At 38.5% G+C, this 27,063-nt stretch overlaps 1 protein-coding gene across 1 annotated transcript in view; it reads left to right on the top strand.

Moving 5' to 3' along the window:
- The window catches only part of LOC140729381 (uncharacterized), a 279,476-nt gene extending 252,866 nt beyond the window's left edge, over positions 1–26,610 (top strand). The window contains exon 2 of the mRNA XM_073049060.1: positions 20,256–26,610. Within this exon, the coding sequence (XP_072905161.1) occupies positions 20,924–25,636 (4,713 nt within the window). The 5' untranslated portion in view covers positions 20,256–20,923 and the 3' untranslated portion in view covers positions 25,637–26,610. The remainder of the gene's footprint in view (positions 1–20,255) is intronic.
- Positions 26,611–27,063: the final 453 nt, after the last annotated feature.

The raw sequence follows: 27,063 nt of genomic DNA, 5'->3' as shown, positions 1-27,063 counted from the left end.
TAACGTTCCATTGTGTAAAAAAGTTGAAGTTACTAAAAGTAACTTCTCCAACATTGGTAGCACACTCATAAAATTGAATGCATACTACTCTACATCATATGGTATGCAAAATAATAAGGTTCACATCAAGTTATCACATAGTAGTTTCCCGCAAAATTCATCTCTACACTCTATTGAGCTGAATGCATTACTTTCTATTCTGTGCATTTTGAGTTATGGATTTGTACATAACAGCTCAGGGTGAGGTGGAACTGTATAGATGTTGCATGCATCCAATGCAGAGCCATGGAATACTCAAATGCAAGGTGAATTCAGGAGGCTACCTCATAACATTTAGAGTGGAACAGTAAATAGCTTTGTTTAGTTCTGTAAACGGTAATGTTCCATTGTGTAAAAAAGTTGAAGTTACTAAAAGTAACTTCTCGAACATTGGTAGCACACTCATAAAATTGAATGCATACTAATCTACATCATATGGTAAGCAAAATAATAAGGTTTACATCGTTATCACATAGTAGTTTCCCGCAAAATTCATCTCTACACTCTATTGAGCTGAATGCATTACATTCTGTTCTATGCATTTTGAGGTATGGATGTTTACATAACTACTCAGGGTGAGGTGGAACGGTATAAATATTGCATGTACCCTACTCAGATCCATGGAATACTCAAATCCAAGTTGAATACAGGAAGCTACCTCATAACATTTAGAGTGGAACAGTAAATATCTTTGTTTAGTTCTGTAAACGGTAATGTTCCATTGTGTAAAAAAGTTGAAGTTACTAAAAGTAACTTCTCGAACACTGGTAGCACACTCATAAAATTGGTTGCATACTACTCTAAATCATATGGTAAGCAAAATAATAAGGTTTACATCAAGTTATCACATAGTATTTTCCCGCAAAATTCATCTCTACACTCTATTGAGCTGAATGCATTACATTCTGTTCTATGCATTTTGAGTTATGGATATTTACATAACTACACAGGGTGAGGTGGAACGGTATAAATATTGCATGTACCCTACTCAGAGCCATCGAATACTCAAATGCATGGTGAATTCATGAAGCTACCTCATAACATTTAGAGTGGAACCGTAATTATCTTTGTTTAGTTCTGTAAACGGTAATGTTCCATTGTGTAAAAAAGTTGAAGTTACTAAAAGTAACTTCTCGAACATTGGTAGCACACTCATACAATCGGTTGCATACTACTCTAAATCATATGGTAAGCAGAATAATAAGGTTTACATCAAGTTATCACATAGTAGTTTCCCGCAAAATTCATCTCTACACTCTATTGAGCTGAATGCATTAATTTCTGTTCTATGCATTTTGAGTTATGAATGTGTACAGAACTACTCAGGGTGAGGTGGAACGGTATAAATATTGCATGTATCCTACTCAGAGCCATGGAATACTCAAATGCAAGGTGAATTCAGGAAGCTACCTCATAACATTTAGAGTGGAACAGTAAATATCTTTGTTTAGTTTTGTAAACGGTAACGTTCCATTGTGTAAAAAAGTTGAAGTTACTAAAAGTAACTTCTCCAACATTGGTAGCACACTCATAAAATTGAATGCATACTACTCTACATCATATGGTATGCAAAATAATAAGGTTCACATCAAGTTATCACATAGTAGTTTCCCGCAAAATTCATCTCTACACTCTATTGAGCTGAATGCATTACTTTCTATTCTGTGCATTTTGAGTTATGGATTTGTACATAACAGCTCAGGGTGAGGTGGAACTGTATAGATGTTGCATGCATCCAATGCAGAGCCATGGAATACTCAAATGCAAGGTGAATTCAGGAGGCTACCTCATAACATTTAGAGTGGAACAGTAAATAGCTTTGTTTAGTTCTGTAAACGGTAATGTTCCATTGTGTAAAAAAGTTGAAGTTACTAAAAGTAACTTCTCGAACATTGGTAGCACACTCATAAAATTGAATGCATACTAATCTACATCATATGGTAAGCAAAATAATAAGGTTTACATCGTTATCACATAGTAGTTTCCCGCAAAATTCATCTCTACACTCTATTGAGCTGAATGCATTACATTCTGTTCTATGCATTTTGAGGTATGGATGTTTACATAACTACTCAGGGTGAGGTGGAACGGTATAAATATTGCATGTACCCTACTCAGATCCATGGAATACTCAAATCCAAGTTGAATACAGGAAGCTACCTCATAACATTTAGAGTGGAACAGTAAATATCTTTGTTTAGTTCTGTAAACGGTAATGTTCCATTGTGTAAAAAAGTTGAAGTTACTAAAAGTAACTTCTCGAACACTGGTAGCACACTCATAAAATTGGTTGCATACTACTCTAAATCATATGGTAAGCAAAATAATAAGGTTTACATCAAGTTATCACATAGTATTTTCCCGCAAAATTCATCTCTACACTCTATTGAGCTGAATGCATTACATTCTGTTCTATGCATTTTGAGTTATGGATATTTACATAACTACACAGGGTGAGGTGGAACGGTATAAATATTGCATGTACCCTACTCAGAGCCATCGAATACTCAAATGCATGGTGAATTCATGAAGCTACCTCATAACATTTAGAGTGGAACCGTAATTATCTTTGTTTAGTTCTGTAAACGGTAATGTTCCATTGTGTAAAAAAGTTGAAGTTACTAAAAGTAACTTCTCGAACATTGGTAGCACAATCATAAAATTGAATGCATACTAATCTACACCATATGGTAAGCAAAATAATAAGGTTTACATCAAGTTATCACATAGTAGTTTCCCGCAAAATTCATCTCTACACTCTATAGAGCTAAATGCATTACTTTCTACTCTACGCAGTTTGTGTTATGGATGTGTACATAACTACTCAGGGTGAGGTGGAACGGTATAAATATTGCATGTACCCTACTCAGATCCATTGAATACTCAAATGCAAGATGAATTCAGGAAGCTACCTCATAACATTTAGAGTGGAACAGTAAATATCTTTGTTTAGTTCTGTAAACGGTAATGTTCCATTGTGTAAAAAAGTTGAATTTACTAAAAGTAACTTCTCGAACATTGGTAGCACACTCATAAAATCGGTTGCATACTACTCTAAGTGATGTGGTAAGTAAAATAATTAGGTTTACATCAAGTTATCACATAGTAGTTTCCCGCAGCATTCATCTCTACACTCTATTGAGCTGAATGCATTACTTTCTATTCTGTGCATTTTGAGTTATGGATGTGTACATAACAGCTCAGGGTGAGGTGGAACTGTATAGATGTTGCATGCATCCAATGCAGAGCCATGGAATACTCAAATGCAAGGTGAATTCAGGAAGCTACCTCATAACATTTAGAGTGGAACCGTAATTATCTTTGTTTAGTTCTGTAAACGGTAATGTTCCATTGTGTAAAAAAGTTGAAGTTACTAAAAGTAACTTCTCGAACATTGGTAGCACACTCATAAAATTGAATGCATACTAATCTACATCATATGGTAAGCAAAATAATAAGGTTTACATCAAGTTATCACATAGTATTTTCCCGCAAAATTCATCTCTACACTCTATTGAGCTGAATGCATTACATTCTGTTCTATGCATTTTGAGGTATGGATGTTTACATAACTACTCAGGGTGAGGTGGAACGGTATAAATATTGCATGTACCCTACTCAGAGCCATGGAATACTCAAATGCAAGGTGAATGCAGGAGGCTACCTCATAACATTTAGAGTGGAACAGTAAATAGCTTTGTTTAGTTCTGTAAAAGCTAATGTTCCATTGTGTAAAAAAGTTGAAGTTAATAAAAGTAACTTCTCGAACATTGGTAGCACACTCATAAAATTGGTTGCATACTACTCTAAATCATATGGTAAGCAAAATAATAAGGTTTACATCAAGTTATCACATAGTAGTTTCCCGCAAAATTCATCTCTACACTCTATAGAGCTGAATGCATTACTTTCTACTCTACGCAGTTTGTGTTATGGATGGGTACATAACTACTCAGGGTGAGGTGGAACGGTATAAATATTGCATGTATCCTACTCAGAGCCATGGAATACTCAAATGCATGGTGAATTCATGAAGCTACCTCATAACATTTGGAGTGGAACAGTAAATATCTTTGTTTAGTTCTGTAAACGGTAATGTTCCATTGTGTAAAAAAGTTGAAGTTACTAAAAGTAACTTCTCGAACATTGGTAGCACACTCATACAATCGGTTGCATACTACTCTAAATCATATGGTAAGCAGAATAATAAGGTTTACATCAAGTTATCACATAGTAGTTTCCCGCAAAATTCATCTCTACACTCTATTGAGCTGAATGCATTAATTTCTGTTCTATGCATTTTGAGTTATGAATGTGTACAGAACTACTCAGGGTGAGGTGGAACGGTATAAATATTGCATGTATCCTACTCAGAGCCATGGAATACTCAAATGCAAGGTGAATTCAGGAAGCTACCTCATAACATTTAGAGTGGAACAGTAAATATCTTTGTTTAGTTTTGTAAACGGTAACGTTCCATTGTGTAAAAAAGTTGAAGTTACTAAAAGTAACTTCTCCAACATTGGTAGCACACTCATAAAATTGAATGCATACTACTCTACATCATATGGTATGCAAAATAATAAGGTTCACATCAAGTTATCACATAGTAGTTTCCCGCAAAATTCATCTCTACACTCTATTGAGCTGAATGCATTACTTTCTATTCTGTGCATTTTGAGTTATGGATTTGTACATAACAGCTCAGGGTGAGGTGGAACTGTATAGATGTTGCATGCATCCAATGCAGAGCCATGGAATACTCAAATGCAAGGTGAATTCAGGAGGCTACCTCATAACATTTAGAGTGGAACAGTAAATAGCTTTGTTTAGTTCTGTAAACGGTAATGTTCCATTGTGTAAAAAAGTTGAAGTTACTAAAAGTAACTTCTCGAACATTGGTAGCACACTCATAAAATTGAATGCATACTAATCTACATCATATGGTAAGCAAAATAATAAGGTTTACATCGTTATCACATAGTAGTTTCCCGCAAAATTCATCTCTACACTCTATTGAGCTGAATGCATTACATTCTGTTCTATGCATTTTGAGGTATGGATGTTTACATAACTACTCAGGGTGAGGTGGAACGGTATAAATATTGCATGTACCCTACTCAGATCCATGGAATACTCAAATCCAAGTTGAATACAGGAAGCTACCTCATAACATTTAGAGTGGAACAGTAAATATCTTTGTTTAGTTCTGTAAACGGTAATGTTCCATTGTGTAAAAAAGTTGAAGTTACTAAAAGTAACTTCTCGAACACTGGTAGCACACTCATAAAATTGGTTGCATACTACTCTAAATCATATGGTAAGCAAAATAATAAGGTTTACATCAAGTTATCACATAGTATTTTCCCGCAAAATTCATCTCTACACTCTATTGAGCTGAATGCATTACATTCTGTTCTATGCATTTTGAGTTATGGATATTTACATAACTACACAGGGTGAGGTGGAACGGTATAAATATTGCATGTACCCTACTCAGAGCCATCGAATACTCAAATGCATGGTGAATTCATGAAGCTACCTCATAACATTTAGAGTGGAACCGTAATTATCTTTGTTTAGTTCTGTAAACGGTAATGTTCCATTGTGTAAAAAAGTTGAAGTTACTAAAAGTAACTTCTCGAACATTGGTAGCACACTCATACAATCGGTTGCATACTACTCTAAATCATATGGTAAGCAGAATAATAAGGTTTACATCAAGTTATCACATAGTAGTTTCCCGCAAAATTCATCTCTACACTCTATTGAGCTGAATGCATTAATTTCTGTTCTATGCATTTTGAGTTATGAATGTGTACAGAACTACTCAGGGTGAGGTGGAACGGTATAAATATTGCATGTATCCTACTCAGAGCCATGGAATACTCAAATGCAAGGTGAATTCAGGAAGCTACCTCATAACATTTAGAGTGGAACAGTAAATATCTTTGTTTAGTTTTGTAAACGGTAACGTTCCATTGTGTAAAAAAGTTGAAGTTACTAAAAGTAACTTCTCCAACATTGGTAGCACACTCATAAAATTGAATGCATACTACTCTACATCATATGGTATGCAAAATAATAAGGTTCACATCAAGTTATCACATAGTAGTTTCCCGCAAAATTCATCTCTACACTCTATTGAGCTGAATGCATTACTTTCTATTCTGTGCATTTTGAGTTATGGATTTGTACATAACAGCTCAGGGTGAGGTGGAACTGTATAGATGTTGCATGCATCCAATGCAGAGCCATGGAATACTCAAATGCAAGGTGAATTCAGGAGGCTACCTCATAACATTTAGAGTGGAACAGTAAATAGCTTTGTTTAGTTCTGTAAACGGTAATGTTCCATTGTGTAAAAAAGTTGAAGTTACTAAAAGTAACTTCTCGAACATTGGTAGCACACTCATAAAATTGAATGCATACTAATCTACATCATATGGTAAGCAAAATAATAAGGTTTACATCGTTATCACATAGTAGTTTCCCGCAAAATTCATCTCTACACTCTATTGAGCTGAATGCATTACATTCTGTTCTATGCATTTTGAGGTATGGATGTTTACATAACTACTCAGGGTGAGGTGGAACGGTATAAATATTGCATGTACCCTACTCAGATCCATGGAATACTCAAATCCAAGTTGAATACAGGAAGCTACCTCATAACATTTAGAGTGGAACAGTAAATATCTTTGTTTAGTTCTGTAAACGGTAATGTTCCATTGTGTAAAAAAGTTGAAGTTACTAAAAGTAACTTCTCGAACACTGGTAGCACACTCATAAAATTGGTTGCATACTACTCTAAATCATATGGTAAGCAAAATAATAAGGTTTACATCAAGTTATCACATAGTATTTTCCCGCAAAATTCATCTCTACACTCTATTGAGCTGAATGCATTACATTCTGTTCTATGCATTTTGAGTTATGGATATTTACATAACTACACAGGGTGAGGTGGAACGGTATAAATATTGCATGTACCCTACTCAGAGCCATCGAATACTCAAATGCATGGTGAATTCATGAAGCTACCTCATAACATTTAGAGTGGAACCGTAATTATCTTTGTTTAGTTCTGTAAACGGTAATGTTCCATTGTGTAAAAAAGTTGAAGTTACTAAAAGTAACTTCTCGAACATTGGTAGCACAATCATAAAATTGAATGCATACTAATCTACACCATATGGTAAGCAAAATAATAAGGTTTACATCAAGTTATCACATAGTAGTTTCCCGCAAAATTCATCTCTACACTCTATAGAGCTAAATGCATTACTTTCTACTCTACGCAGTTTGTGTTATGGATGTGTACATAACTACTCAGGGTGAGGTGGAACGGTATAAATATTGCATGTACCCTACTCAGATCCATTGAATACTCAAATGCAAGATGAATTCAGGAAGCTACCTCATAACATTTAGAGTGGAACAGTAAATATCTTTGTTTAGTTCTGTAAACGGTAATGTTCCATTGTGTAAAAAAGTTGAAGTTACTAAAAGTAACTTCTCGAACACTGGTAGCACACTCATAAAATTGGTTGCATACTACTCTAAATCATATGGTAAGCAAAATAATAAGGTTTACAGCGTTATCACATAGTAGTTTCCCGCAAAATTCATCTCTACACTCTATTGAGCTGAATGCATTACTTTCTACTCTACGCAGTTTGTGTTATGGATGTGTACATAACTACTCAGGGTGAGGTGGAACGGTATAAATATTGCATGTATCCTACTCAGAGCCATGGAATACTCAAATGCATGGTGAATTCAGGAAGCTACCTCATAACATTTAGAGTGGAACAGTAAATATCTTTGTTTAGTTCTGTAAACGGTAATGTTCCATTGTGTAAAAAAGTTGAAGTTACTAAAAGTAACTTCTCGAACACTGGTAGCACACTCATAAAATTGGTTGCATACTACTCTAAATCATATGGTAAGCAAAATAATAAGGTTTACATCGTTATCACATAGTAGTTTCCCGCAAAATTCATCTCTACACTCTATTGAGCTGAATGCATTACTTTCTACTCTACGCAGTTTGTGTTAAGGATGTGTACATAACTACTCAGGGTGAGGTGGAACTGTATAGATGTTGCATGCATCCAATGCAGAGCCATGGAATACTCAAATGCAAGGTGAATTCAGGAAGCTACCTCATAACATTTAGAGTGGAACCGTAATTATCTTTGTTTAGTTCTGTAAACGGTAATGTTCCATTGTGTAAAAAAGTTGAAGTTACTAAAAGTAACTTCTCGAACATTGGTAGCACACTCATAAAATTGAATGCATACTAATCTACATCATATGGTAAGCAAAATAATAAGGTTTACATCAAGTTATCACATAGTATTTTCCCGCAAAATTCATCTCTACACTCTATTGAGCTGAATGCATTACATTCTGTTCTATGCATTTTGAGGTATGGATGTTTACATAACTACTCAGGGTGAGGTGGAACGGTATAAATATTGCATGTACCCTACTCAGAGCCATGGAATACTCAAATGCAAGGTGAATGCAGGAGGCTACCTCATAACATTTAGAGTGGAACAGTAAATAGCTTTATTTAGTTCTGTAAAAGCTAATGTTCCATTGTGTAAAAAAGTTGAAGTTAATAAAAGTAACTTCTCGAACATTGGTAGCACACTCATAAAATTGGTTGCATACTACTCTAAATCATATGGTAAGCAAAATAATAAGGTTTACATCAAGTTATCACATAGTAGTTTCCCGCAAAATTCATCTCTACACTCTATAGAGCTGAATGCATTACTTTCTACTCTACGCAGTTTGTGTTATGGATGGGTACATAACTACTCAGGGTGAGGTGGAACGGTATAAATATTGCATGTATCCTACTCAGAGCCATGGAATACTCAAATGCATGGTGAATTCATGAAGCTACCTCATAACATTTGGAGTGGAACAGTAAATATCTTTGTTTAGTTCTGTAAACGGTAATGTTCCATTGTGTAAAAAAGTTGAAGTTACTAAAAGTAACTTCTCGAACATTGGTAGCACACTCATACAATCGGTTGCATACTACTCTAAATCATATGGTAAGCAGAATAATAAGGTTTACATCAAGTTATCACATAGTAGTTTCCCGCAAAATTCATCTCTACACTCTATTGAGCTGAATGCATTAATTTCTGTTCTATGCATTTTGAGTTATGAATGTGTACAGAACTACTCAGGGTGAGGTGGAACGGTATAAATATTGCATGTATCCTACTCAGAGCCATGGAATACTCAAATGCAAGGTGAATTCAGGAAGCTACCTCATAACATTTAGAGTGGAACAGTAAATATCTTTGTTTAGTTTTGTAAACGGTAACGTTCCATTGTGTAAAAAAGTTGAAGTTACTAAAAGTAACTTCTCCAACATTGGTAGCACACTCATAAAATTGAATGCATGCTACTCTACATCATATGGTATGCAAAATAATAAGGTTCACATCAAGTTATCACATAGTAGTTTCCCGCAAAATTCATCTCTACACTCTATTGAGCTGAATGCATTACTTTCTATTCTGTGCATTTTGAGTTATGGATTTGTACATAACAGCTCAGGGTGAGGTGGAACTGTATAGATGTTGCATGCATCCAATGCAGAGCCATGGAATACTCAAATGCAAGGTGAATTCAGGAGGCTACCTCATAACATTTAGAGTGGAACAGTAAATAGCTTTGTTTAGTTCTGTAAACGGTAATGTTCCATTGTGTAAAAAAGTTGAAGTTACTAAAAGTAACTTCTCGAACATTGGTAGCACACTCATAAAATTGAATGCATACTAATCTACATCATATGGTAAGCAAAATAATAAGGTTTACATCGTTATCACATAGTAGTTTCCCGCAAAATTCATCTCTACACTCTATTGAGCTGAATGCATTACATTCTGTTCTATGCATTTTGAGGTATGGATGTTTACATAACTACTCAGGGTGAGGTGGAACGGTATAAATATTGCATGTACCCTACTCAGATCCATGGAATACTCAAATCCAAGTTGAATACAGGAAGCTACCTCATAACATTTAGAGTGGAACAGTAAATATCTTTGTTTAGTTCTGTAAACGGTAATGTTCCATTGTGTAAAAAAGTTGAAGTTACTAAAAGTAACTTCTCGAACACTGGTAGCACACTCATAAAATTGGTTGCATACTACTCTAAATCATATGGTAAGCAAAATAATAAGGTTTACATCAAGTTATCACATAGTATTTTCCCGCAAAATTCATCTCTACACTCTATTGAGCTGAATGCATTACATTCTGTTCTATGCATTTTGAGTTATGGATATTTACATAACTACACAGGGTGAGCTGGAACGGTATAAATATTGCATGTACCCTACTCAGAGCCATCGAATACTCAAATGCATGGTGAATTCATGAAGCTACCTCATAACATTTAGAGTGGAACCGTAATTATCTTTGTTTAGTTCTGTAAACGGTAATGTTCCATTGTGTAAAAAAGTTGAAGTTACTAAAAGTAACTTCTCGAACATTGGTAGCACAATCATAAAATTGAATGCATACTAATCTACACCATATGGTAAGCAAAATAATAAGGTTTACATCAAGTTATCACATAGTAGTTTCCCGCAAAATTCATCTCTACACTCTATAGAGCTGAATGCATTACTTTCTACTCTACGCAGTTTGTGTTATGGATGTGTACATAACTACTCAGGGTGAGGTGGAACGGTATAAATATGGCATGTACCCTACTCAGATCCATTGAATACTCAAATGCAAGATGAATTCAGGAAGCTACCTCATAACATTTAGAGTGGAACAGTAAATATCTTTGTTTAGTTCTGTAAACGGTAATGTTCCATTGTGTAAAAAAGTTGAAGTTACTAAAAGTAACTTCTCGAACACTGGTAGCACACTCATAAAATTGGTTGCATACTACTCTAAATCATATGGTAAGCAAAATAATAAGGTTTACAGCGTTATCACATAGTAGTTTCCCGCAAAATTCATCTCTACACTCTATTGAGCTGAATGCATTACTTTCTACTCTACGCAGTTTGTGTTATGGATGTGTACATAACTACTCAGGGTGAGGTGGAACGGTATAAATATTGCATGTATCCTACTCAGAGCCATGGAATACTCAAATGCATGGTGAATTCAGGAAGCTACCTCATAACATTTAGAGTGGAACAGTAAATATCTTTGTTTAGTTCTGTAAACGGTAATGTTCCATTGTGTAAAAAAGTTGAAGTTACTAAAAGTAACTTCTCGAACACTGGTAGCACACTCATAAAATTGGTTGCATACTACTCTAAATCATATGGTAAGCAAAATAATAAGGTTTACATCGTTATCACATAGTAGTTTCCCGCAAAATTCATCTCTACACTCTATTGAGCTGAATGCATTACTTTCTACTCTACGCAGTTTGTGTTAAGGATGTGTACATAACTACTCAGGGTGAGGTGGAACGGTATAAATATTGCATGTATCCTACTCAAAGCCATGGAATACTCAAATGCATGGTGAATTCATGAAGCTACCTCATAACATTTAGAGTGGAACAGTAAATATCTTTGTTTAGTTCTGTAAACGGTAATGTTCCATTGTGTAAAAAAGTTGAATTTACTAAAAGTAACTTCTCGAACATTGGTAGCACACTCATAAAATCGGTTGCATACTACTCTAAGTGATGTGGTAAGTAAAATAATTAGGTTTACATCAAGTTATCACATAGTAGTTTCCCGCAGCATTCATCTCTACACTCTATTGAGCTGAATGCATTACTTTCTATTCTGTGCATTTTGAGTTATGGATGTGTACATAACAGCTCAGGGTGAGGTGGAACTGTATAGATGTTGCATGCATCCAATGCAGAGCCATGGAATACTCAAATGCAAGGTGAATTCAGGAAGCTACCTCATAACATTTAGAGTGGAACCGTAATTATCTTTGTTTAGTTCTGTAAACGGTAATGTTCCATTGTGTAAAAAAGTTGAAGTTACTAAAAGTAACTTCTCGAACATTGGTAGCACACTCATAAAATTGAATGCATACTAATCTACATCATATGGTAAGCAAAATAATAAGGTTTACATCAAGTTATCACATAGTATTTTCCCGCAAAATTCATCTCTACACTCTATTGAGCTGAATGCATTACATTCTGTTCTATGCATTTTGAGGTATGGATGTTTACATAACTACTCAGGGTGAGGTGGAACGGTATAAATATTGCATGTACCCTACTCAGAGCCATGGAATACTCAAATGCAAGGTGAATGCAGGAGGCTACCTCATAACATTTAGAGTGGAACAGTAAATAGCTTTATTTAGTTCTGTAAAAGCTAATGTTCCATTGTGTAAAAAAGTTGAAGTTAATAAAAGTAACTTCTCGAACATTGGTAGCACACTCATAAAATTGGTTGCATACTACTCTAAATCATATGGTAAGCAAAATAATAAGGTTTACATCAAGTTATCACATAGTAGTTTCCCGCAAAATTCATCTCTACACTCTATAGAGCTGAATGCATTACTTTCTACTCTACGCAGTTTGTGTTATGGATGGGTACATAACTACTCAGGGTGAGGTGGAACGGTATAAATATTGCATGTATCCTACTCAGAGCCATGGAATACTCAAATGCATGGTGAATTCATGAAGCTACCTCATAACATTTGAAGTGGAACAGTAAATATCTTTGTTTAGTTCTGTAAACGGTAATGTTCCATTGTGTAAAAAAGTTGAAGTTACTAAAAGTAACTTCTCGAACATTGGTAGCACACTCATACAATCGGTTGCATACTACTCTAAATCATATGGTAAGCAGAATAATAAGGTTTACATCAAGTTATCACATAGTAGTTTCCCGCAAAATTCATCTCTACACTCTATTGAGCTGAATGCATTAATTTCTGTTCTATGCATTTTGAGTTATGAATGTGTACAGAACTACTCAGGGTGAGGTGGAACGGTATAAATATTGCATGTATCCTACTCAGAGCCATGGAATACTCAAATGCAAGGTGAATTCAGGAAGCTACCTCATAACATTTAGAGTGGAACAGTAAATATCTTTGTTTAGTTTTGTAAACGGTAACGTTCCATTGTGTAAAAAAGTTGAAGTTACTAAAAGTAACTTCTCCAACATTGGTAGCACACTCATAAAATTGAATGCATGCTACTCTACATCATATGGTATGCAAAATAATAAGGTTCACATCAAGTTATCACATAGTAGTTTCCCGCAAAATTCATCTCTACACTCTATTGAGCTGAATGCATTACTTTCTATTCTGTGCATTTTGAGTTATGGATTTGTACATAACAGCTCAGGGTGAGGTGGAACTGTATAGATGTTGCATGCATCCAATGCAGAGCCATGGAATACTCAAATGCAAGGTGAATTCAGGAGGCTACCTCATAACATTTAGAGTGGAACAGTAAATAGCTTTGTTTAGTTCTGTAAACGATAATGTTGCATTGTGTAAAAAAGTTGAAGTTACTAAAAGTAACTTCTCGAACATTGGTAGCACACTCATAAAATTGAATGCATACTAATCTACATCATATGGTAAGCAAAATAATAAGGTTTACATCGTTATCACATAGTATTTTCCCGCAAAATTCATCTATACACTCTATTGAGCTGAATGCATTACATTCTGTTCTATGCATTTTGAGTTATGGATATTTACATAACTACACAGGGTGAGGTGGAACGGTATAAATATTGCATGTACCCTACTCAGAGCCATCGAATACTCAAATGCATGGTGAATTCATGAAGCTACCTCATAACATTTAGAGTGGAACCGTAATTATCTTTGTTTAGTTCTGTAAACGGTAATGTTCCATTGTGTAAAAAAGTTGAAGTTACTAAAAGTAACTTCTCGAACATTGGTAGCACAATCATAAAATTGAATGCATACTAATCTACACCATATGGTAAGCAAAATAATAAGGTTTACATCAGGTTATCACATAGTATTTTCCCGCAAAATTCATCTCTACACTCTATTGAGCTGAATGCATTACATTCTGTTCTATGCATTTTGAGTTATGGATATTTACATAACTACACAGGGTGAGGTGGAACGGTATAAATATTGCATGTACCCTACTCAGAGCCATGGAAAACTCAAATGCAAGGTGAATTCAGGAAGCTACCTCATAACATTTAGAGTGGAACAGTAAATATCTTTGTTTAGTTCTGTAAACGGTAATGTTCCATTGTGTAAAAAAGTTGAAGTTACTAAAAGTAGCTTCTCGAACATTGGTAGCACACTCATAAAATTGGTTGTATACTACTTTAAATCATATGGTAAGCAAAATAATAAGGTTTACATCAAGTTATCACATAGTAGTTTCCCGCAAAATTCATCTCTACACTCTATAGAGCTGAATGCATTACTTTCTACTCTACGCAGTTTGTGTTATGGATGTGTACATAACTACTCAGGGTGAGGTGGAACGGTATAAATATTGCATGTACCCTACTCAGATCCATTGAATACTCAAATGCAAGATGAATTCAGGAAGCTACCTCATAACATTTAGAGTGGAACAGTAAATATCTTTGTTTAGTTCTGTAAACGGTAATGTTCCATTGTGTAAAAAAGTTGAAGTTACTAAAAGTAACTTCTCGAACATTGGTAGCACACTCATAAAATTGAATGCATACTAATCTACATCATATGGTAAGCAAAATAATAAGGTTTACATCGTTATCACATAGTAGTTTCCCGCAAAATTCATCTCTACACTCTATTGAGCTGAATGCATTACATTCTGTTCTATGCATTTTGAGGTATGGATGTTTACATAACTACTCAGGGTGAGGTGGAACGGTATAAATATTGCATGTACCCTACTCAGATCCATGGAATACTCAAATCCAAGTTGAATACAGGAAGCTACCTCATAACATTTAGAGTGGAACAGTAAATATCTTTGTTTAGTTCTGTAAACGGTAATGTTCCATTGTGTAAAAAAGTTGAAGTTACTAAAAGTAACTTCTCGAACACTTGTAGCACACTCATAAAATTGGTTGCATACTACTCTAAATCATATGGTAAGCAAAATAATAAGGTTTACATCAAGTTATCACATAGTATTTTCCCGCAAAATTCATCTCTACACTCTATTGAGCTGAATGCATTACATTCTGTTCTATGCATTTTGAGTTATGGATATTTACATAACTACACAGGGTGAGGTGGAACGGTATAAATATTGCATGTACCCTACTCAGAGCCATCGAATACTCAAATGCATGGTGAATTCATGAAGCTACCTCATAACATTTAGAGTGGAACCGTAATTATCTTTGTTTAGTTCTGTAAACGGTAATGTTCCATTGTGTAAAAAAGTTGAAGTTACTAAAAGTAACTTCTCGAACATTGGTAGCACAATCATAAAATTGAATGCATACTAATCTACACCATATGGTAAGCAAAATAATAAGGTTTACATCAGGTTATCACATAGTATTTTCCCGCAAAATTCATCTCTACACTCTATTGAGCTGAATGCATTACATTCTGTTCTATGCATTTTGAGTTATGGATATTTACATAACTACACAGGGTGAGGTGGAACGGTATAAATATTGCATGTACCCTACTCAGAGCCATGGAAAACTCAAATGCAAGGTGAATTCAGGAAGCTACCTCATAACATTTAGAGTGGAACAGTAAATATCTTTGTTTAGTTCTGTAAACGGTAATGTTCCATTGTGTAAAAAAGTTGAAGTTACTAAAAGTAACTTCTCGAACACTGGTAGCACACTCATAAAATTGGTTGCATACTACTCTAAATCATATGGTAAGCAAAATAATAAGGTTTACAGCGTTATCACATAGTAGTTTCCCGCAAAATTCATCTCTACACTCTATTGAGCTGAATGCATTACTTTCTACTCTACGCAGTTTGTGTTATGGATGTGTACATAACTACTCAGGGTGAGGTGGAACGGTATAAATATTGCATGTATCCTACTCAGAGCCATGGAATACTCAAATGCATGGTGAATTCATGAAGCTACCTCATAACATTTAGAGTGGAACAGTAAATATCTTTGTTTAGTTCTGTAAACGGTAATGTTCCATTGTGTAAAAAAGTTGAATTTACTAAAAGTAACTTCTCGAACATTGGTAGCACACTCATAAAATTGGTTGCATACTACTCTAAATCATATGGTAAGCAAAATAATAAGGTTTACATCAAGTTATCACATAGTAGTTTCCCGCAAAATTCATCTCCACACTTTATTGAGCTGAATACATTACTTTGTCTTCTATGCATTTTGAGTTATGGATGTGTACATAACAGCTCAGGGTGAGGTGGAACTGTATAGATGTTGCATGCATCCAATGCAGAGCCATGGAATACTCAAATGCAAGGTGAATTCAGGAAGCTACCTCATAACATTTAGAGTGGAACAGTAAATATCTTTGTTTAGTTCTGTAAACGGTAATGTTCCATTGTGTAAAAAAGTTGAAGTTACTAAAATAACTTATCCAACACTGGTAGCACACTCATAAAATTGGTTGCATACTACTCTAAATCATATGGTAAGCAAAATAATAAGGTTTACATCAAGTTAACACATAGTAGTTTCCCGCAGCATTCATCTCTACACTCTATTGAGCTGAATGCATTACTTTCTATTCTGTGCATTTTGAGTTTTGGATGTGTACATAACAGCTCAGGGTGAGGTGGAACTGTATAGATGTTGCATGCATCCAATGCAGAGCCATGGAATACTCAAATGCAAGGTGAATTCAGGAGGCTACCTCATAACATTTAGAGTGGAACAGTAAATAGCTTTGTTTAGTTCTGTAAACGGTAATGTTCCATTGTGTAAAAAAGTTGAAGTTACTAAAAGTAACTTCTCTAACATTGCTAGCACACTCATAAAATTGAATGCATACTAATCTACATCATATGGTAAGCAAAATAATAAGGTTTACATCAAGTTATCACATAGTATTTTCCCGCAACATTCATCTCTACACTCTATTGAGCTGAATGCATTACATTCTGTTCTATGCATTTTGAGGTATGGATGTTTACATAACTACTCAGGGTGAGGTGGAACGTTATAAATATTGCATGTACCCTACTCAGAGCCATGGAATACTCAAATGCAAGGTGAATTCAGGAAGCTACCTCATAACATTTAGAGTGGAACAGTAAATATCTTTGTTTAGTTCTGTAAACGGTAATGTTCCATTGTGTAAAAAAGTTGAAGTTACTAAAAGTAACTTCTCGAACATTGGTAGCACACACATAAAATTGGTTGCATACTACTCTAAATCATATGGTAAGCAAAATAATAAGGTTTACATCAAGTTATCACATAGTAGTTTCCCGCAAAATTCATCTCTACACTCTATTGAGCTGAATGCATTACTTTCTACTCTACGCAGTTTGTGTTATGGATGTGTACATAACTACTCAGGGTGAGGTGGAACGGTATAAATATTGCATGTACCCTACTCAGAGCCATGGAATACTCAAATGCAAGGTGAATTCAGGAGGCTACCTCATAACATTTAGAGTGGAACAGTAAATAGCTTTGTTTAGTTCTGTAAACGGTAATGTTCCATTGTGTAAAAAAGTTGAAGTTACTAAAAGTAACTTCTCGAACATTGGTAGCACACTCATAAAATTGAATGCATACTAATCTACATCATATGGTAAGCAAAATAATAAGGTTTACATCGTTATCACATAGTAGTTTCCCGCAAAATTCATCTCTACACTCTATTGAGCTGAATGCATTACATTCTGTTCTATGCATTTTGAGGTATGGATGTTTACATAACTACTCAGGGTGAGGTGGAACGGTATACATATTGCATGTACCCTACTCAGATCCATGGAATACTCAAATCCAAGTTGAATACAGGAAGCTACCTCATAACATTTAGAGTGGAACAGTAAATATCTTTGTTTAGTTCTGTAAACGGTAATGTTCCATTGTGTAAAAAAGTTGAAGTTACTAAAAGTAACTTCTCGAACACTGGTAGCACACTCATAAAATTGGTTGCATACTACTCTAAATCATATGGTAAGCAAAATAATAAGGTTTACATAAAGTTATCACATAGTATTTTCCCGCAAAATTCATCTCTACACTCTATTGAGCTGAATGCATTACATTCTGTTCTATGCATTTTGAGTTATGGATATTTACATAACTACACAGGGTGAGGTGGAACGGTATAAATATTGCATGTACCCTACTCAGAGCCATCGAATACTCAAATGCATGGTGAATTCATGAAGCTACCTCATAACATTTAGAGTGGAACCGTAATTATCTTTGTTTAGTTCTGTAAACGGTAATGTTCCATTGTGTAAAAAAGTTGAAGTTACTAAAAGTAACTTCTCGAACATTGGTAGCACAATCATAAAATTGAATGCATACTAATCTACACCATATGGTAAGCAAAATAATAAGGTTTACATCAGGTTATCACATAGTATTTTCCCGCAAAATTCATCTCTACACTCTATTGAGCTGAATGCATTACATTCTGTTCTATGCATTTTGAGTTATGGATATTTACATAACTACACAGGGTGAGGTGGAACGGTATAAATATTGCATGTACCCTACTCAGAGCCATGGAAAACTCAAATGCAATGTGAATTCAGGAAGCTACCTCATAACATTTAGAGTGGAACAGTAAATATCTTTGTTTAGTTCTGTAAACGGTAATGTTCCATTGTGTAAAAAAGTTGAAGTTACTAAAAGTAACTTCTCGAACACTGGTAGCACACTCATAAAATTGGTTGCATACTACTCTAAATCATATGGTAAGCAAAATAATAAGGTTTACAGCGTTATCACATAGTAGTTTCCCGCAAAATTCATCTCTACACTCTATTGAGCTGAATGCATTACTTTCTACTCTACGCAGTTTGTGTTATGGATGAGTACATAACTACTCAGGTTGAGGTGGAACGGTATAAATATTGCATGTATCCTACTCAGAGCCATGGAATACTCAAATGCATGGTGAATTCATGAAGCTACCTCATAACATTTAGAGTGGAACAGTAAATATCTTTGTTTAGTTCTGTAAACGGTAATGTTCCATTGTGTAAAAAAGTTGAATTTACTAAAAGTAACTTCTCGAACATTGGTAGCACACTCATAAAATTGGTTGCATACTACTCTAAATCATATGGTAAGCAAAATAATAAGGTTTACATCAAGTTATCACATAGTAGTTTCCCGCAAAATTCATCTCCACACTTTATTGAGCTGAATACATTACTTTGTCTTCTATGCATTTTGAGTTATGGATGTGTACATAACAGCTCAGGGTGAGGTGGAACTGTATAGATGTTGCATGCATCCAATGCAGAGCCATGGAATACTCAAATGCAAGGTGAATTCAGGAAGCTACCTCATAACATTTAGAGTGGAACAGTAAATATCTTTGTTTAGTTCTGTAAACGGTAATGTTCCATTGTGTAAAAAAGTTGAAGTTACTAAAATAACTTATCCAACACTGGTAGCACACTCATAAAATTGGTTGCATACTACTCTAAATCATATGGTAAGCAAAATAATAAGGTTTACATCAAGTTATCACATAGTAGTTTCCCGCAGCATTCATCTCTACACTCTATTGAGCTGAATGCATTACTTTCTATTCTGTGCATTTTGAGTTTTGGATGTGTACATAACAGCTCGGGGTGAGGTGGAACTGTATAGATGTTGCATGCATCCAATGCAGAGCCATGGAATACTCAAATGCAAGGTGAATTCAGGAGGCTACCTCATAACATTTAGAGTGGAACAGTAAATAGCTTTGTTTAGTTCTGTAAACGGTAATGTTCCATTGTGTAAAAAAGTTGAAGTTACTAAAAGTAACTTCTCTAACATTGCTAGCACACTCATAAAATTGAATGCTGTTATGATACCAGTCCCCTCCTTTGTGAGAATTGCAAGAGCCCTAGTAAAAGGGGGGTCAACGACCCAAAAGAGAGAGAGAGAGAGACAGGCTGAATGGACACAGGAAATGGAAAGACATTCCACTGGGACAAAAGCTGGAGACTGTGGCATTGTTCTCAGGAGACACCTGGGAACTGCAGACGTGCCAACTCGCAGGGACATTGTAAAGCCCTCGGGCAAAGTGGGCTGGTTGAGAGAGAGATTGCATCACCTGCAACCTGATTGACACCTGAGATCCCGTGAGGCAGTATAAAGAAGGGTCTGAAAGAGGACGACCCTCAGACGCACCAAGGAGACACCAAGAAGCACGATAACGCTTCCCGTGGGAACGGGAAGCCATTTTGAAATAAGCCACGTGCGTTAAATTCCGAATGCGGGGTTTGTGGCTGGAACCAACGGAAGATCGCTTTATTTAACACCAGGGAAGCCAAATCCCCTGAGGCTGAGGATTTGATTCATAAAGACAACGGCAAGTGTTATCTTTTCCTAACAATCTCTCTCTCTCTCCAACACGTGAAACCAAAAAGGGAAAAGCCTGCAGACTTCAGAGTGACTCTTTATATTTCCAATTGGACTCAGTATTATATACCCTAGACAACGAAAGAGCTTATTTCTGATTGATTATGGTTACACCTGTGTTTTAGATTGAGTTTTGACGATTTGAATGTTTTGTATTAACCATACGTTTGTGCCCTTATTGAATAAAACGTTTGAAAATAGTAGCATCCGACTCAGCTGATCCATCTATCTTTGCTGGTAAGTTACCTGGTTACGGGGTTTTCGTAACAAGTGGGGTTCTCGTCTCGGGATTTGACACCAAAAAGGGGGGAGGTCAGTGAATCGGGCTGTAAGTCCAAACTTAAATCTGGTTACGCAGGTAGTCAGACGGGAAACCAGCAAAGATGGATGTGGGTGAATTCATGAGAAACCCGACGGTAGAGGCGCTAGGGAAGGCTACAAAATCAGACTTAGTAAGTTTGGCGCAGGCCTTAGACCTCACAGCGGTGAAGCCAGCAATGAAAAAGCAGGAAGTGCTAAGGGTCATACAACAGCACTACGTTGGGAAGAAGGTGTTTACAGCTGAGGATTTGGAAAATATTCCCGAAAGGAGATTAGTGAGTGGGACAAATCAGGCAGAGTTGGAGAAAGCAAGGCTGGAACATGAGTTTAAAATAAAGCAGCTAGAAATAGACGCAGCTCAGAAGGCTGCAGAGAGAGAAGCCGAGAGAGCCGAGAGGGCAAGAGAAGCCGAGAGAGCCGAGAGGGCAAGAGAAGCCGAGAGGGCAAGAGAAGCCGAGAGGGCAAGAGAAGCCGAGAGGGCAAGAGAAGCCGAGAGGGAAAGAGAGCAGGTGTTCAAACTAAAGCAGCTAGAAGCAGAAGAGAGAGAGAAACAGAGGAACTATGAATTGGAGCTGGACAGGCGAAAACAAGAGCGAAGAACTCAAGGGGGAGAGAAAGAGGGGTTTGATATTAGTCGGGCGTTGAGGTTGGTCCCCCCGTTCGAGGAGACGGATGTTGATAGTTATTTCTTGCTCTTTGAAAAGGTGGCAGAGAATCAGCAGTGGCCCAGAGAGCAATGGGTGGCGTTGTTACAAAGTGTGTTACGGGGAAAAGCACAGCGGGTATATGCCGCGCTGCCCACAGAAAGGGACGGGAATTATGATCAAGTAAAGGAGGCCATTCTCCGAGGTTACGAGTTAGTACCTGAGGCGTATAGACAAAGGTTCCGAAATTTAAAAAGAGGGTGGAATCAAACGTATACCGAGCTAGCCCATGAGAAGGGTGTGCTCTTGAATCGTTGGTGCACAGCTGAAAAGGTGGCCGAGGACTATGGGCGTCTCAGGGAGCTAGTTTTGATTGAGGAATTTAAAAGTTGCGTTCCGGAAGAGATCCGAATGTATTTAAATGAGAGGACGAATCAGTCCATCTCAGAGATGGCTAGGCTCGCAGATGAATATGCCCTAACCCACAAGACAAAGTTTTCCTCGCCAAAAAGTTACCCGAGAGACCGTCGGAACGGTAGGGACAGTCCGCCGGCTAAGGGAGAAACTCCACCGGGAGCTAGCACAAAAAGTGAGGATAACAGACAAGAAACCTGGAGATCTCCTGGTTTCAACTGTTTTAATTGTGGAAAGGTGGGACATATTGCATCAAAATGCACTGCTCCGAGGAAGGAGTCGGAACGAGGGAAAGCAGCTATTTCCATAGGCTGTGTTGCGTCGATCCGAAAATCGACAAGCAGGCCCCAGACAGATGGAATACAGGAGGGGCGGGAGACATTTAGGTCCGAAGGAACCGTGGCTTTGAAGGAAGGGGACCCCCCAATTCCCGTACGAATTTGGAGAGACACGGGGGCGGAACTATCGTTAATTAGCCGTAATGTGTTAAAATTCGGCCCTCGCACGGGGGAGGTAGCCCTTAGAGGTATCGGGAACCGAACCGAGGTCGTGCCTTTGCATAGGGTCTTTCTAGATTGTGAGTTGGTGTCGGGACCAGTAGATCTGGGGGTCCTGCCGGAATTGCCAGGAGAAGGAGTGGACGTCCTTCTGGGTAACGACCTAGCGGGTGGGAAGATGGGTGCCGCCGTGAAGCTGACCACCCAGCCCGTGAGAGTTGAAGACCCTCCCTCAGAAAAAAAATTCTATCCCGCATGTGCGGTCACTCGCAGCATGTCGAAAAGGGCCGCTGAGACAGAGAGCGGGTGGAATCTGGCCAGTTTTGATTTGGCCGAAACTTTTATACCGACTCTGTACCAACGAGAGTCCGAGGAAGGGAAAACGGAGAGTAGGGAGGAACGAGTGGGAAATAGAGAGGAGGTAGACCGGTCCTTAGCCAGAAGAGAGTTTGTACGGGAACAGAATGGTGACGAGGAGCTGGTATCCTTGAGAGAGTCGGTTCTCTCCGAGACTGAACTGGAGGCAGAGCCAGAGGGTTATTATCTCCAGGAGGGGGTGTTGATGAGGAAGTGGAGACCCCCTGCGGTGCAGGCCGATGAGGACTGGGCGGTGCTACGTCAGATAGTAGTCCCGAAAGTATATCGGAACGACATTCTTGACTTAGCCCATAAGGGACCTTTAGGCGGGCATTTGGGAATAAAGAAGACCGTAGAGCGGGTTCAGAGGGAATTCTATTGGCCCAATCTGAGGAAAGATGTTACTGAGTATTGTAAAAGATGTCATACCTGCCAGGTGGTGGGTAAGCCGAATCAAGTTATCCCTAAGGCCCCCCTCCGACCTATTCCCGCATGTGAGGAGCCTTTCTCCCGAGTCATTGTGGATTTTGTGGGACCCTTACCTAAAACTGCGAGTGGGCGGCAGTATATCATGACCCTGATGTGTGCCGCTACACGATTTCCCGAGGCCGTGCCTCTGGGTAGTATTAGGACCTCTGCGGTGGTGAAGGCCCTTATCAAATTCTTTACCACCGTGGGGCTACCCAAGGAGATACAATCAGACCAGGGAAGTACATTCACGTCGAACGTATTTCGGCAGATGATGACCCAGCTCGGGGTGAGGCAGATTATGGCCTCTGCGTACCACCCGGAGTCACAGGGAGCGTTGGAAAGGTTCCACGCTACCCTAAAGACCATGCTTAAAGCTTATTGCCAGGAGAACGTTCGAGACTGGGATGAGGCTTTACCCCTTTTGTTATTTGCCGTAAGGGATACAGTCCAGTGCTCCCTGGGGTTCAGTCCGTTTGAACTGGTTTTCGGTCACAGGCCCAGGGGACCCCTAACCCTACTGAAAGAAAAATGGTCTAACCCGACCGCCCAAGTCAGTGTGGTCGACTATGTGCTGAAATTCCGGGAAAGACTGCGTCAAGTATGCGCCTGGGCAAACGAAAACCTTAAAGCCTCTCAGGAAAAGATGGGTCAGTGGTATAACCAGAGAGCGAGAGAACGAGAGTTTCACGTGGGCGACCGGGTCCTGGTCCTATTCCCGGTAGCTACTCACCCTCTGGGGGCGAGGTTTCAAGGACCATATACAGTGCGTAAGAAAATAGACTCGCTGAATTACGTGATCGAAACCCCCGACCGACGAAAGCCGACCCAGTTAGTTCACGTGAACATGATAAAAGGGTATCACGAACCCACCCCCCCGGTTGTTGGCGCGGCTATGAAAGCCGATGAAGTTGGGGGGGACGGTAAGGAGGAACCAGAACGGTTCGACAAGATAGGTATAGTCCCTACCAGATTAGAGAACTCTGTCGTATTGGCGAATCTTGCGGGTAAAGTTGGCCACTTAAAGCCTGAACAGCGGGAGCAGGTAATACAGCTCGTTAACCGGCATGCAGACTTATGCCCAGATGTTCCCCGAAGGTGTAATGGGACACAACATGATGTGATAGCTACCTCAACCCAACCTATTAAACAAGCCCCTTATCGGATGAATCCTGAGAAAAGCCAGCTGGTAGAGAAGGAGATTGAACATATGCTAGCTGCTGGGATAATCCGCGAATCCTCATCCGCGTGGGCTTCTCCTTGCGTGGTTGTCCCAAAGCCGGACGGGACCATACGATTCTGTACCGATTATCGGAAGGTCAACGCGGTTACCCAGACCGATGCTTACCCTCTTCCCCGGGTGGATGATTGCATTGATCAACTGGGGAAGGCAAGGTACATCACAAAAATTGACTTGCTAAAGGGGTACTGGTGCGTTCCTTTAACGGACCGGGCTCGAGAGATTTCAGCCTTTGTCACCCCGTCTGGGTTGTACGAGTACAACGTTATGCCGTTTGGGATGAAAAATGCCCCAGGGACATTTCAGCGGATGATAGACGCTGTGATAAAGGGGTTAACCCACACCAAGGCTTATCTTGACGATGTGGTAGTTTGGAATGACACCTGGGAGGAGCATCTGGGGGCTGTAGAAAGTTTGTTTACCCGAATGTCGGCAGCCCACCTTACTGTAAACCTCGCTAAGAGTGAGTTTGGTCATGCCACGATCACCTATCTGGGGTATGTGGTGGGAGACGGGCAGTTGGCCCCTGTGCAGGCGAAGGTCCGGGCTATTTCCGAGGTCCCGGTACCCTCCAATAAAAGGGCCCTGAGGAGGTTTCTGGGCATGGTGGGATACTATCGGAAATTCTGTAAAAATTTTGCGGACATTGCGCTCCCCCTTACAAAATTACTGCAGAAGGAGGAAAAATTTGAGTGGGGTCATTCTTGTCAGAATGCCTTTGAAAAGTTAAAAGCCGTACTGTGCCATGACCCGGTGTTAAAAGCGCCCGATCTGTTAACCCCCTTCTCCTTGGCCACGGACGCCAGCGATGAGGCGGCAGGAGCAGTCCTATTGCAGCAAGCGGGGGATGGAGTGGAGCACCCGGTAGCATATTTCTCTCGGAAGTTCAATAGACACCAGAGGAATTACTCTACCGTGGAAAAGGAATTGTTAGCGCTTGTGTTAGCGATACAACATTTCGAAGTGTACATTTGTCCGGCGCAAAGACCCCTAGTGGTCTATACCGATCACAACCCGCTGGTATTCTTGAACAATATGAAAAACAAAAACAGAAGGTTATTAAGCTGGAGTCTGATGCTACAAGAATTTGATATTAAGATCCAGCACATAAAGGGGAGTGATAATGTGCTAGCGGATTGCTTATCCAGGTGTTGAATTGAGTATGCGATGTAGGGCACGGTAGGGTAAGGTATTAAAGAAAAGGGGCACTGTACTTGTTAACTGTTTAGATGCTGACTTGAATGTATAACTGTATTACTCTGTAGTGAAAAGAAAAGCTTCTGTATTGTATTAGATTCAAAATTTCTGTAAGACTGTACCACTCTGGGTTTTAACCGCTGGTAAAAACCTTTTTAAGAGGGGAGGTGTTATGATACCAGCCCCCTCCTTTGTGAGAATTGCAAGAGCCCTAGTAAAAGGGGGGTCAACGACCCAAAAGAGAGAGAGAGAGAGACAGGCTGAATGGACACAGGAAATGGAAAGACATTCCACTGGGACAAAAGCTGGAGACTGTGGCATTGTTCTCAGGAGACACCTGGGAACTGCAGACGTGCCAACTCGCAGGGACATTGTAAAGCCCTCGGGCAAAGTGGGCTGGTTGAGAGAGAGATTGCATCACCTGCAACCTGATTGACACCTGAGATCCCGTGAGGCAGTATAAAGAAGGGTCTGAAAGAGGACGACCCTCAGACGCACCAAGGAGACACCAAGAAGCACGATAACGCTTCCCGTGGGAACGGGAAGCCATTTTGAAATAAGCCACGTGCGTTAAATTCCGAATGCGGGGTTTGTGGCTGCAACCAACGGAAGATCGCTTTATTTAACACCAGGGAAGCCAAATCCCCTGAGGCTGAGGATTTGATTCATAAAGACAACGGCAAGTGTTATCTTTTCCTAACAATCTCTCTCTCTCTCCAACACGTGAAACCAAAAAGGGAAAAGCCTGCAGACTTCAGAGTGACTCTTTATATTTCCAATTGGACTCAGTATTATATACCCTAGACAACGAAAGAGCTTATTTCTGATTGATTATGGTTACACCGGTGTTTTAGATTGAGTTTTGACGATTTGAATGTTTTGTATTAACCATACGTTTGTGCCCTTATTGAATAAAACGTTTGAAAATAGTAGCATCCGACTCAGCTGATCCATCTATCTTTGCTGGTAAGTTACCTGGTTACGGGGTTTTCGTAACAATGCATACTAATCTACATCATATGGTAAGCAAAATAATAAGGTTTACATCAAGTTATCACATAGTATTTTCCCGCAACATTCATCTCTACACTCTATTGAGCTGAATGCATTACATTCTGTTCTATGCATTTTGAGGTATGGATGTTTACATAACTACTCAGGGTGAGGTGGAACGTTATAAATATTGCATGTACCCTACTCAGAGCCATGGAATACTCAAATGCAAGTTGAATTCAGGAGGCTACCTCATAACATTTAGAGTGGAACAGTAAATAGCTTTGTTTAGTTCTGTAAACGGTAATGTTCCATTGTGTAAAAAAGTTGAAGTTACTAAAAGTAACTTCTCGAACATTGGTAGCACACTCATAAAATTGGTTGCATACTAC

The sequence above is a fragment of the Hemitrygon akajei genome, chromosome 6 (genome assembly GCF_048418815.1).
Source record: "Hemitrygon akajei chromosome 6, sHemAka1.3, whole genome shotgun sequence".
NCBI classification, from domain to species: Eukaryota; Metazoa; Chordata; class Chondrichthyes; order Myliobatiformes; family Dasyatidae; genus Hemitrygon; species Hemitrygon akajei.
The sequence above is the reverse complement of the archived record's forward strand: the minus strand, read 5'-3'. Positions and strand labels throughout refer to the sequence as shown.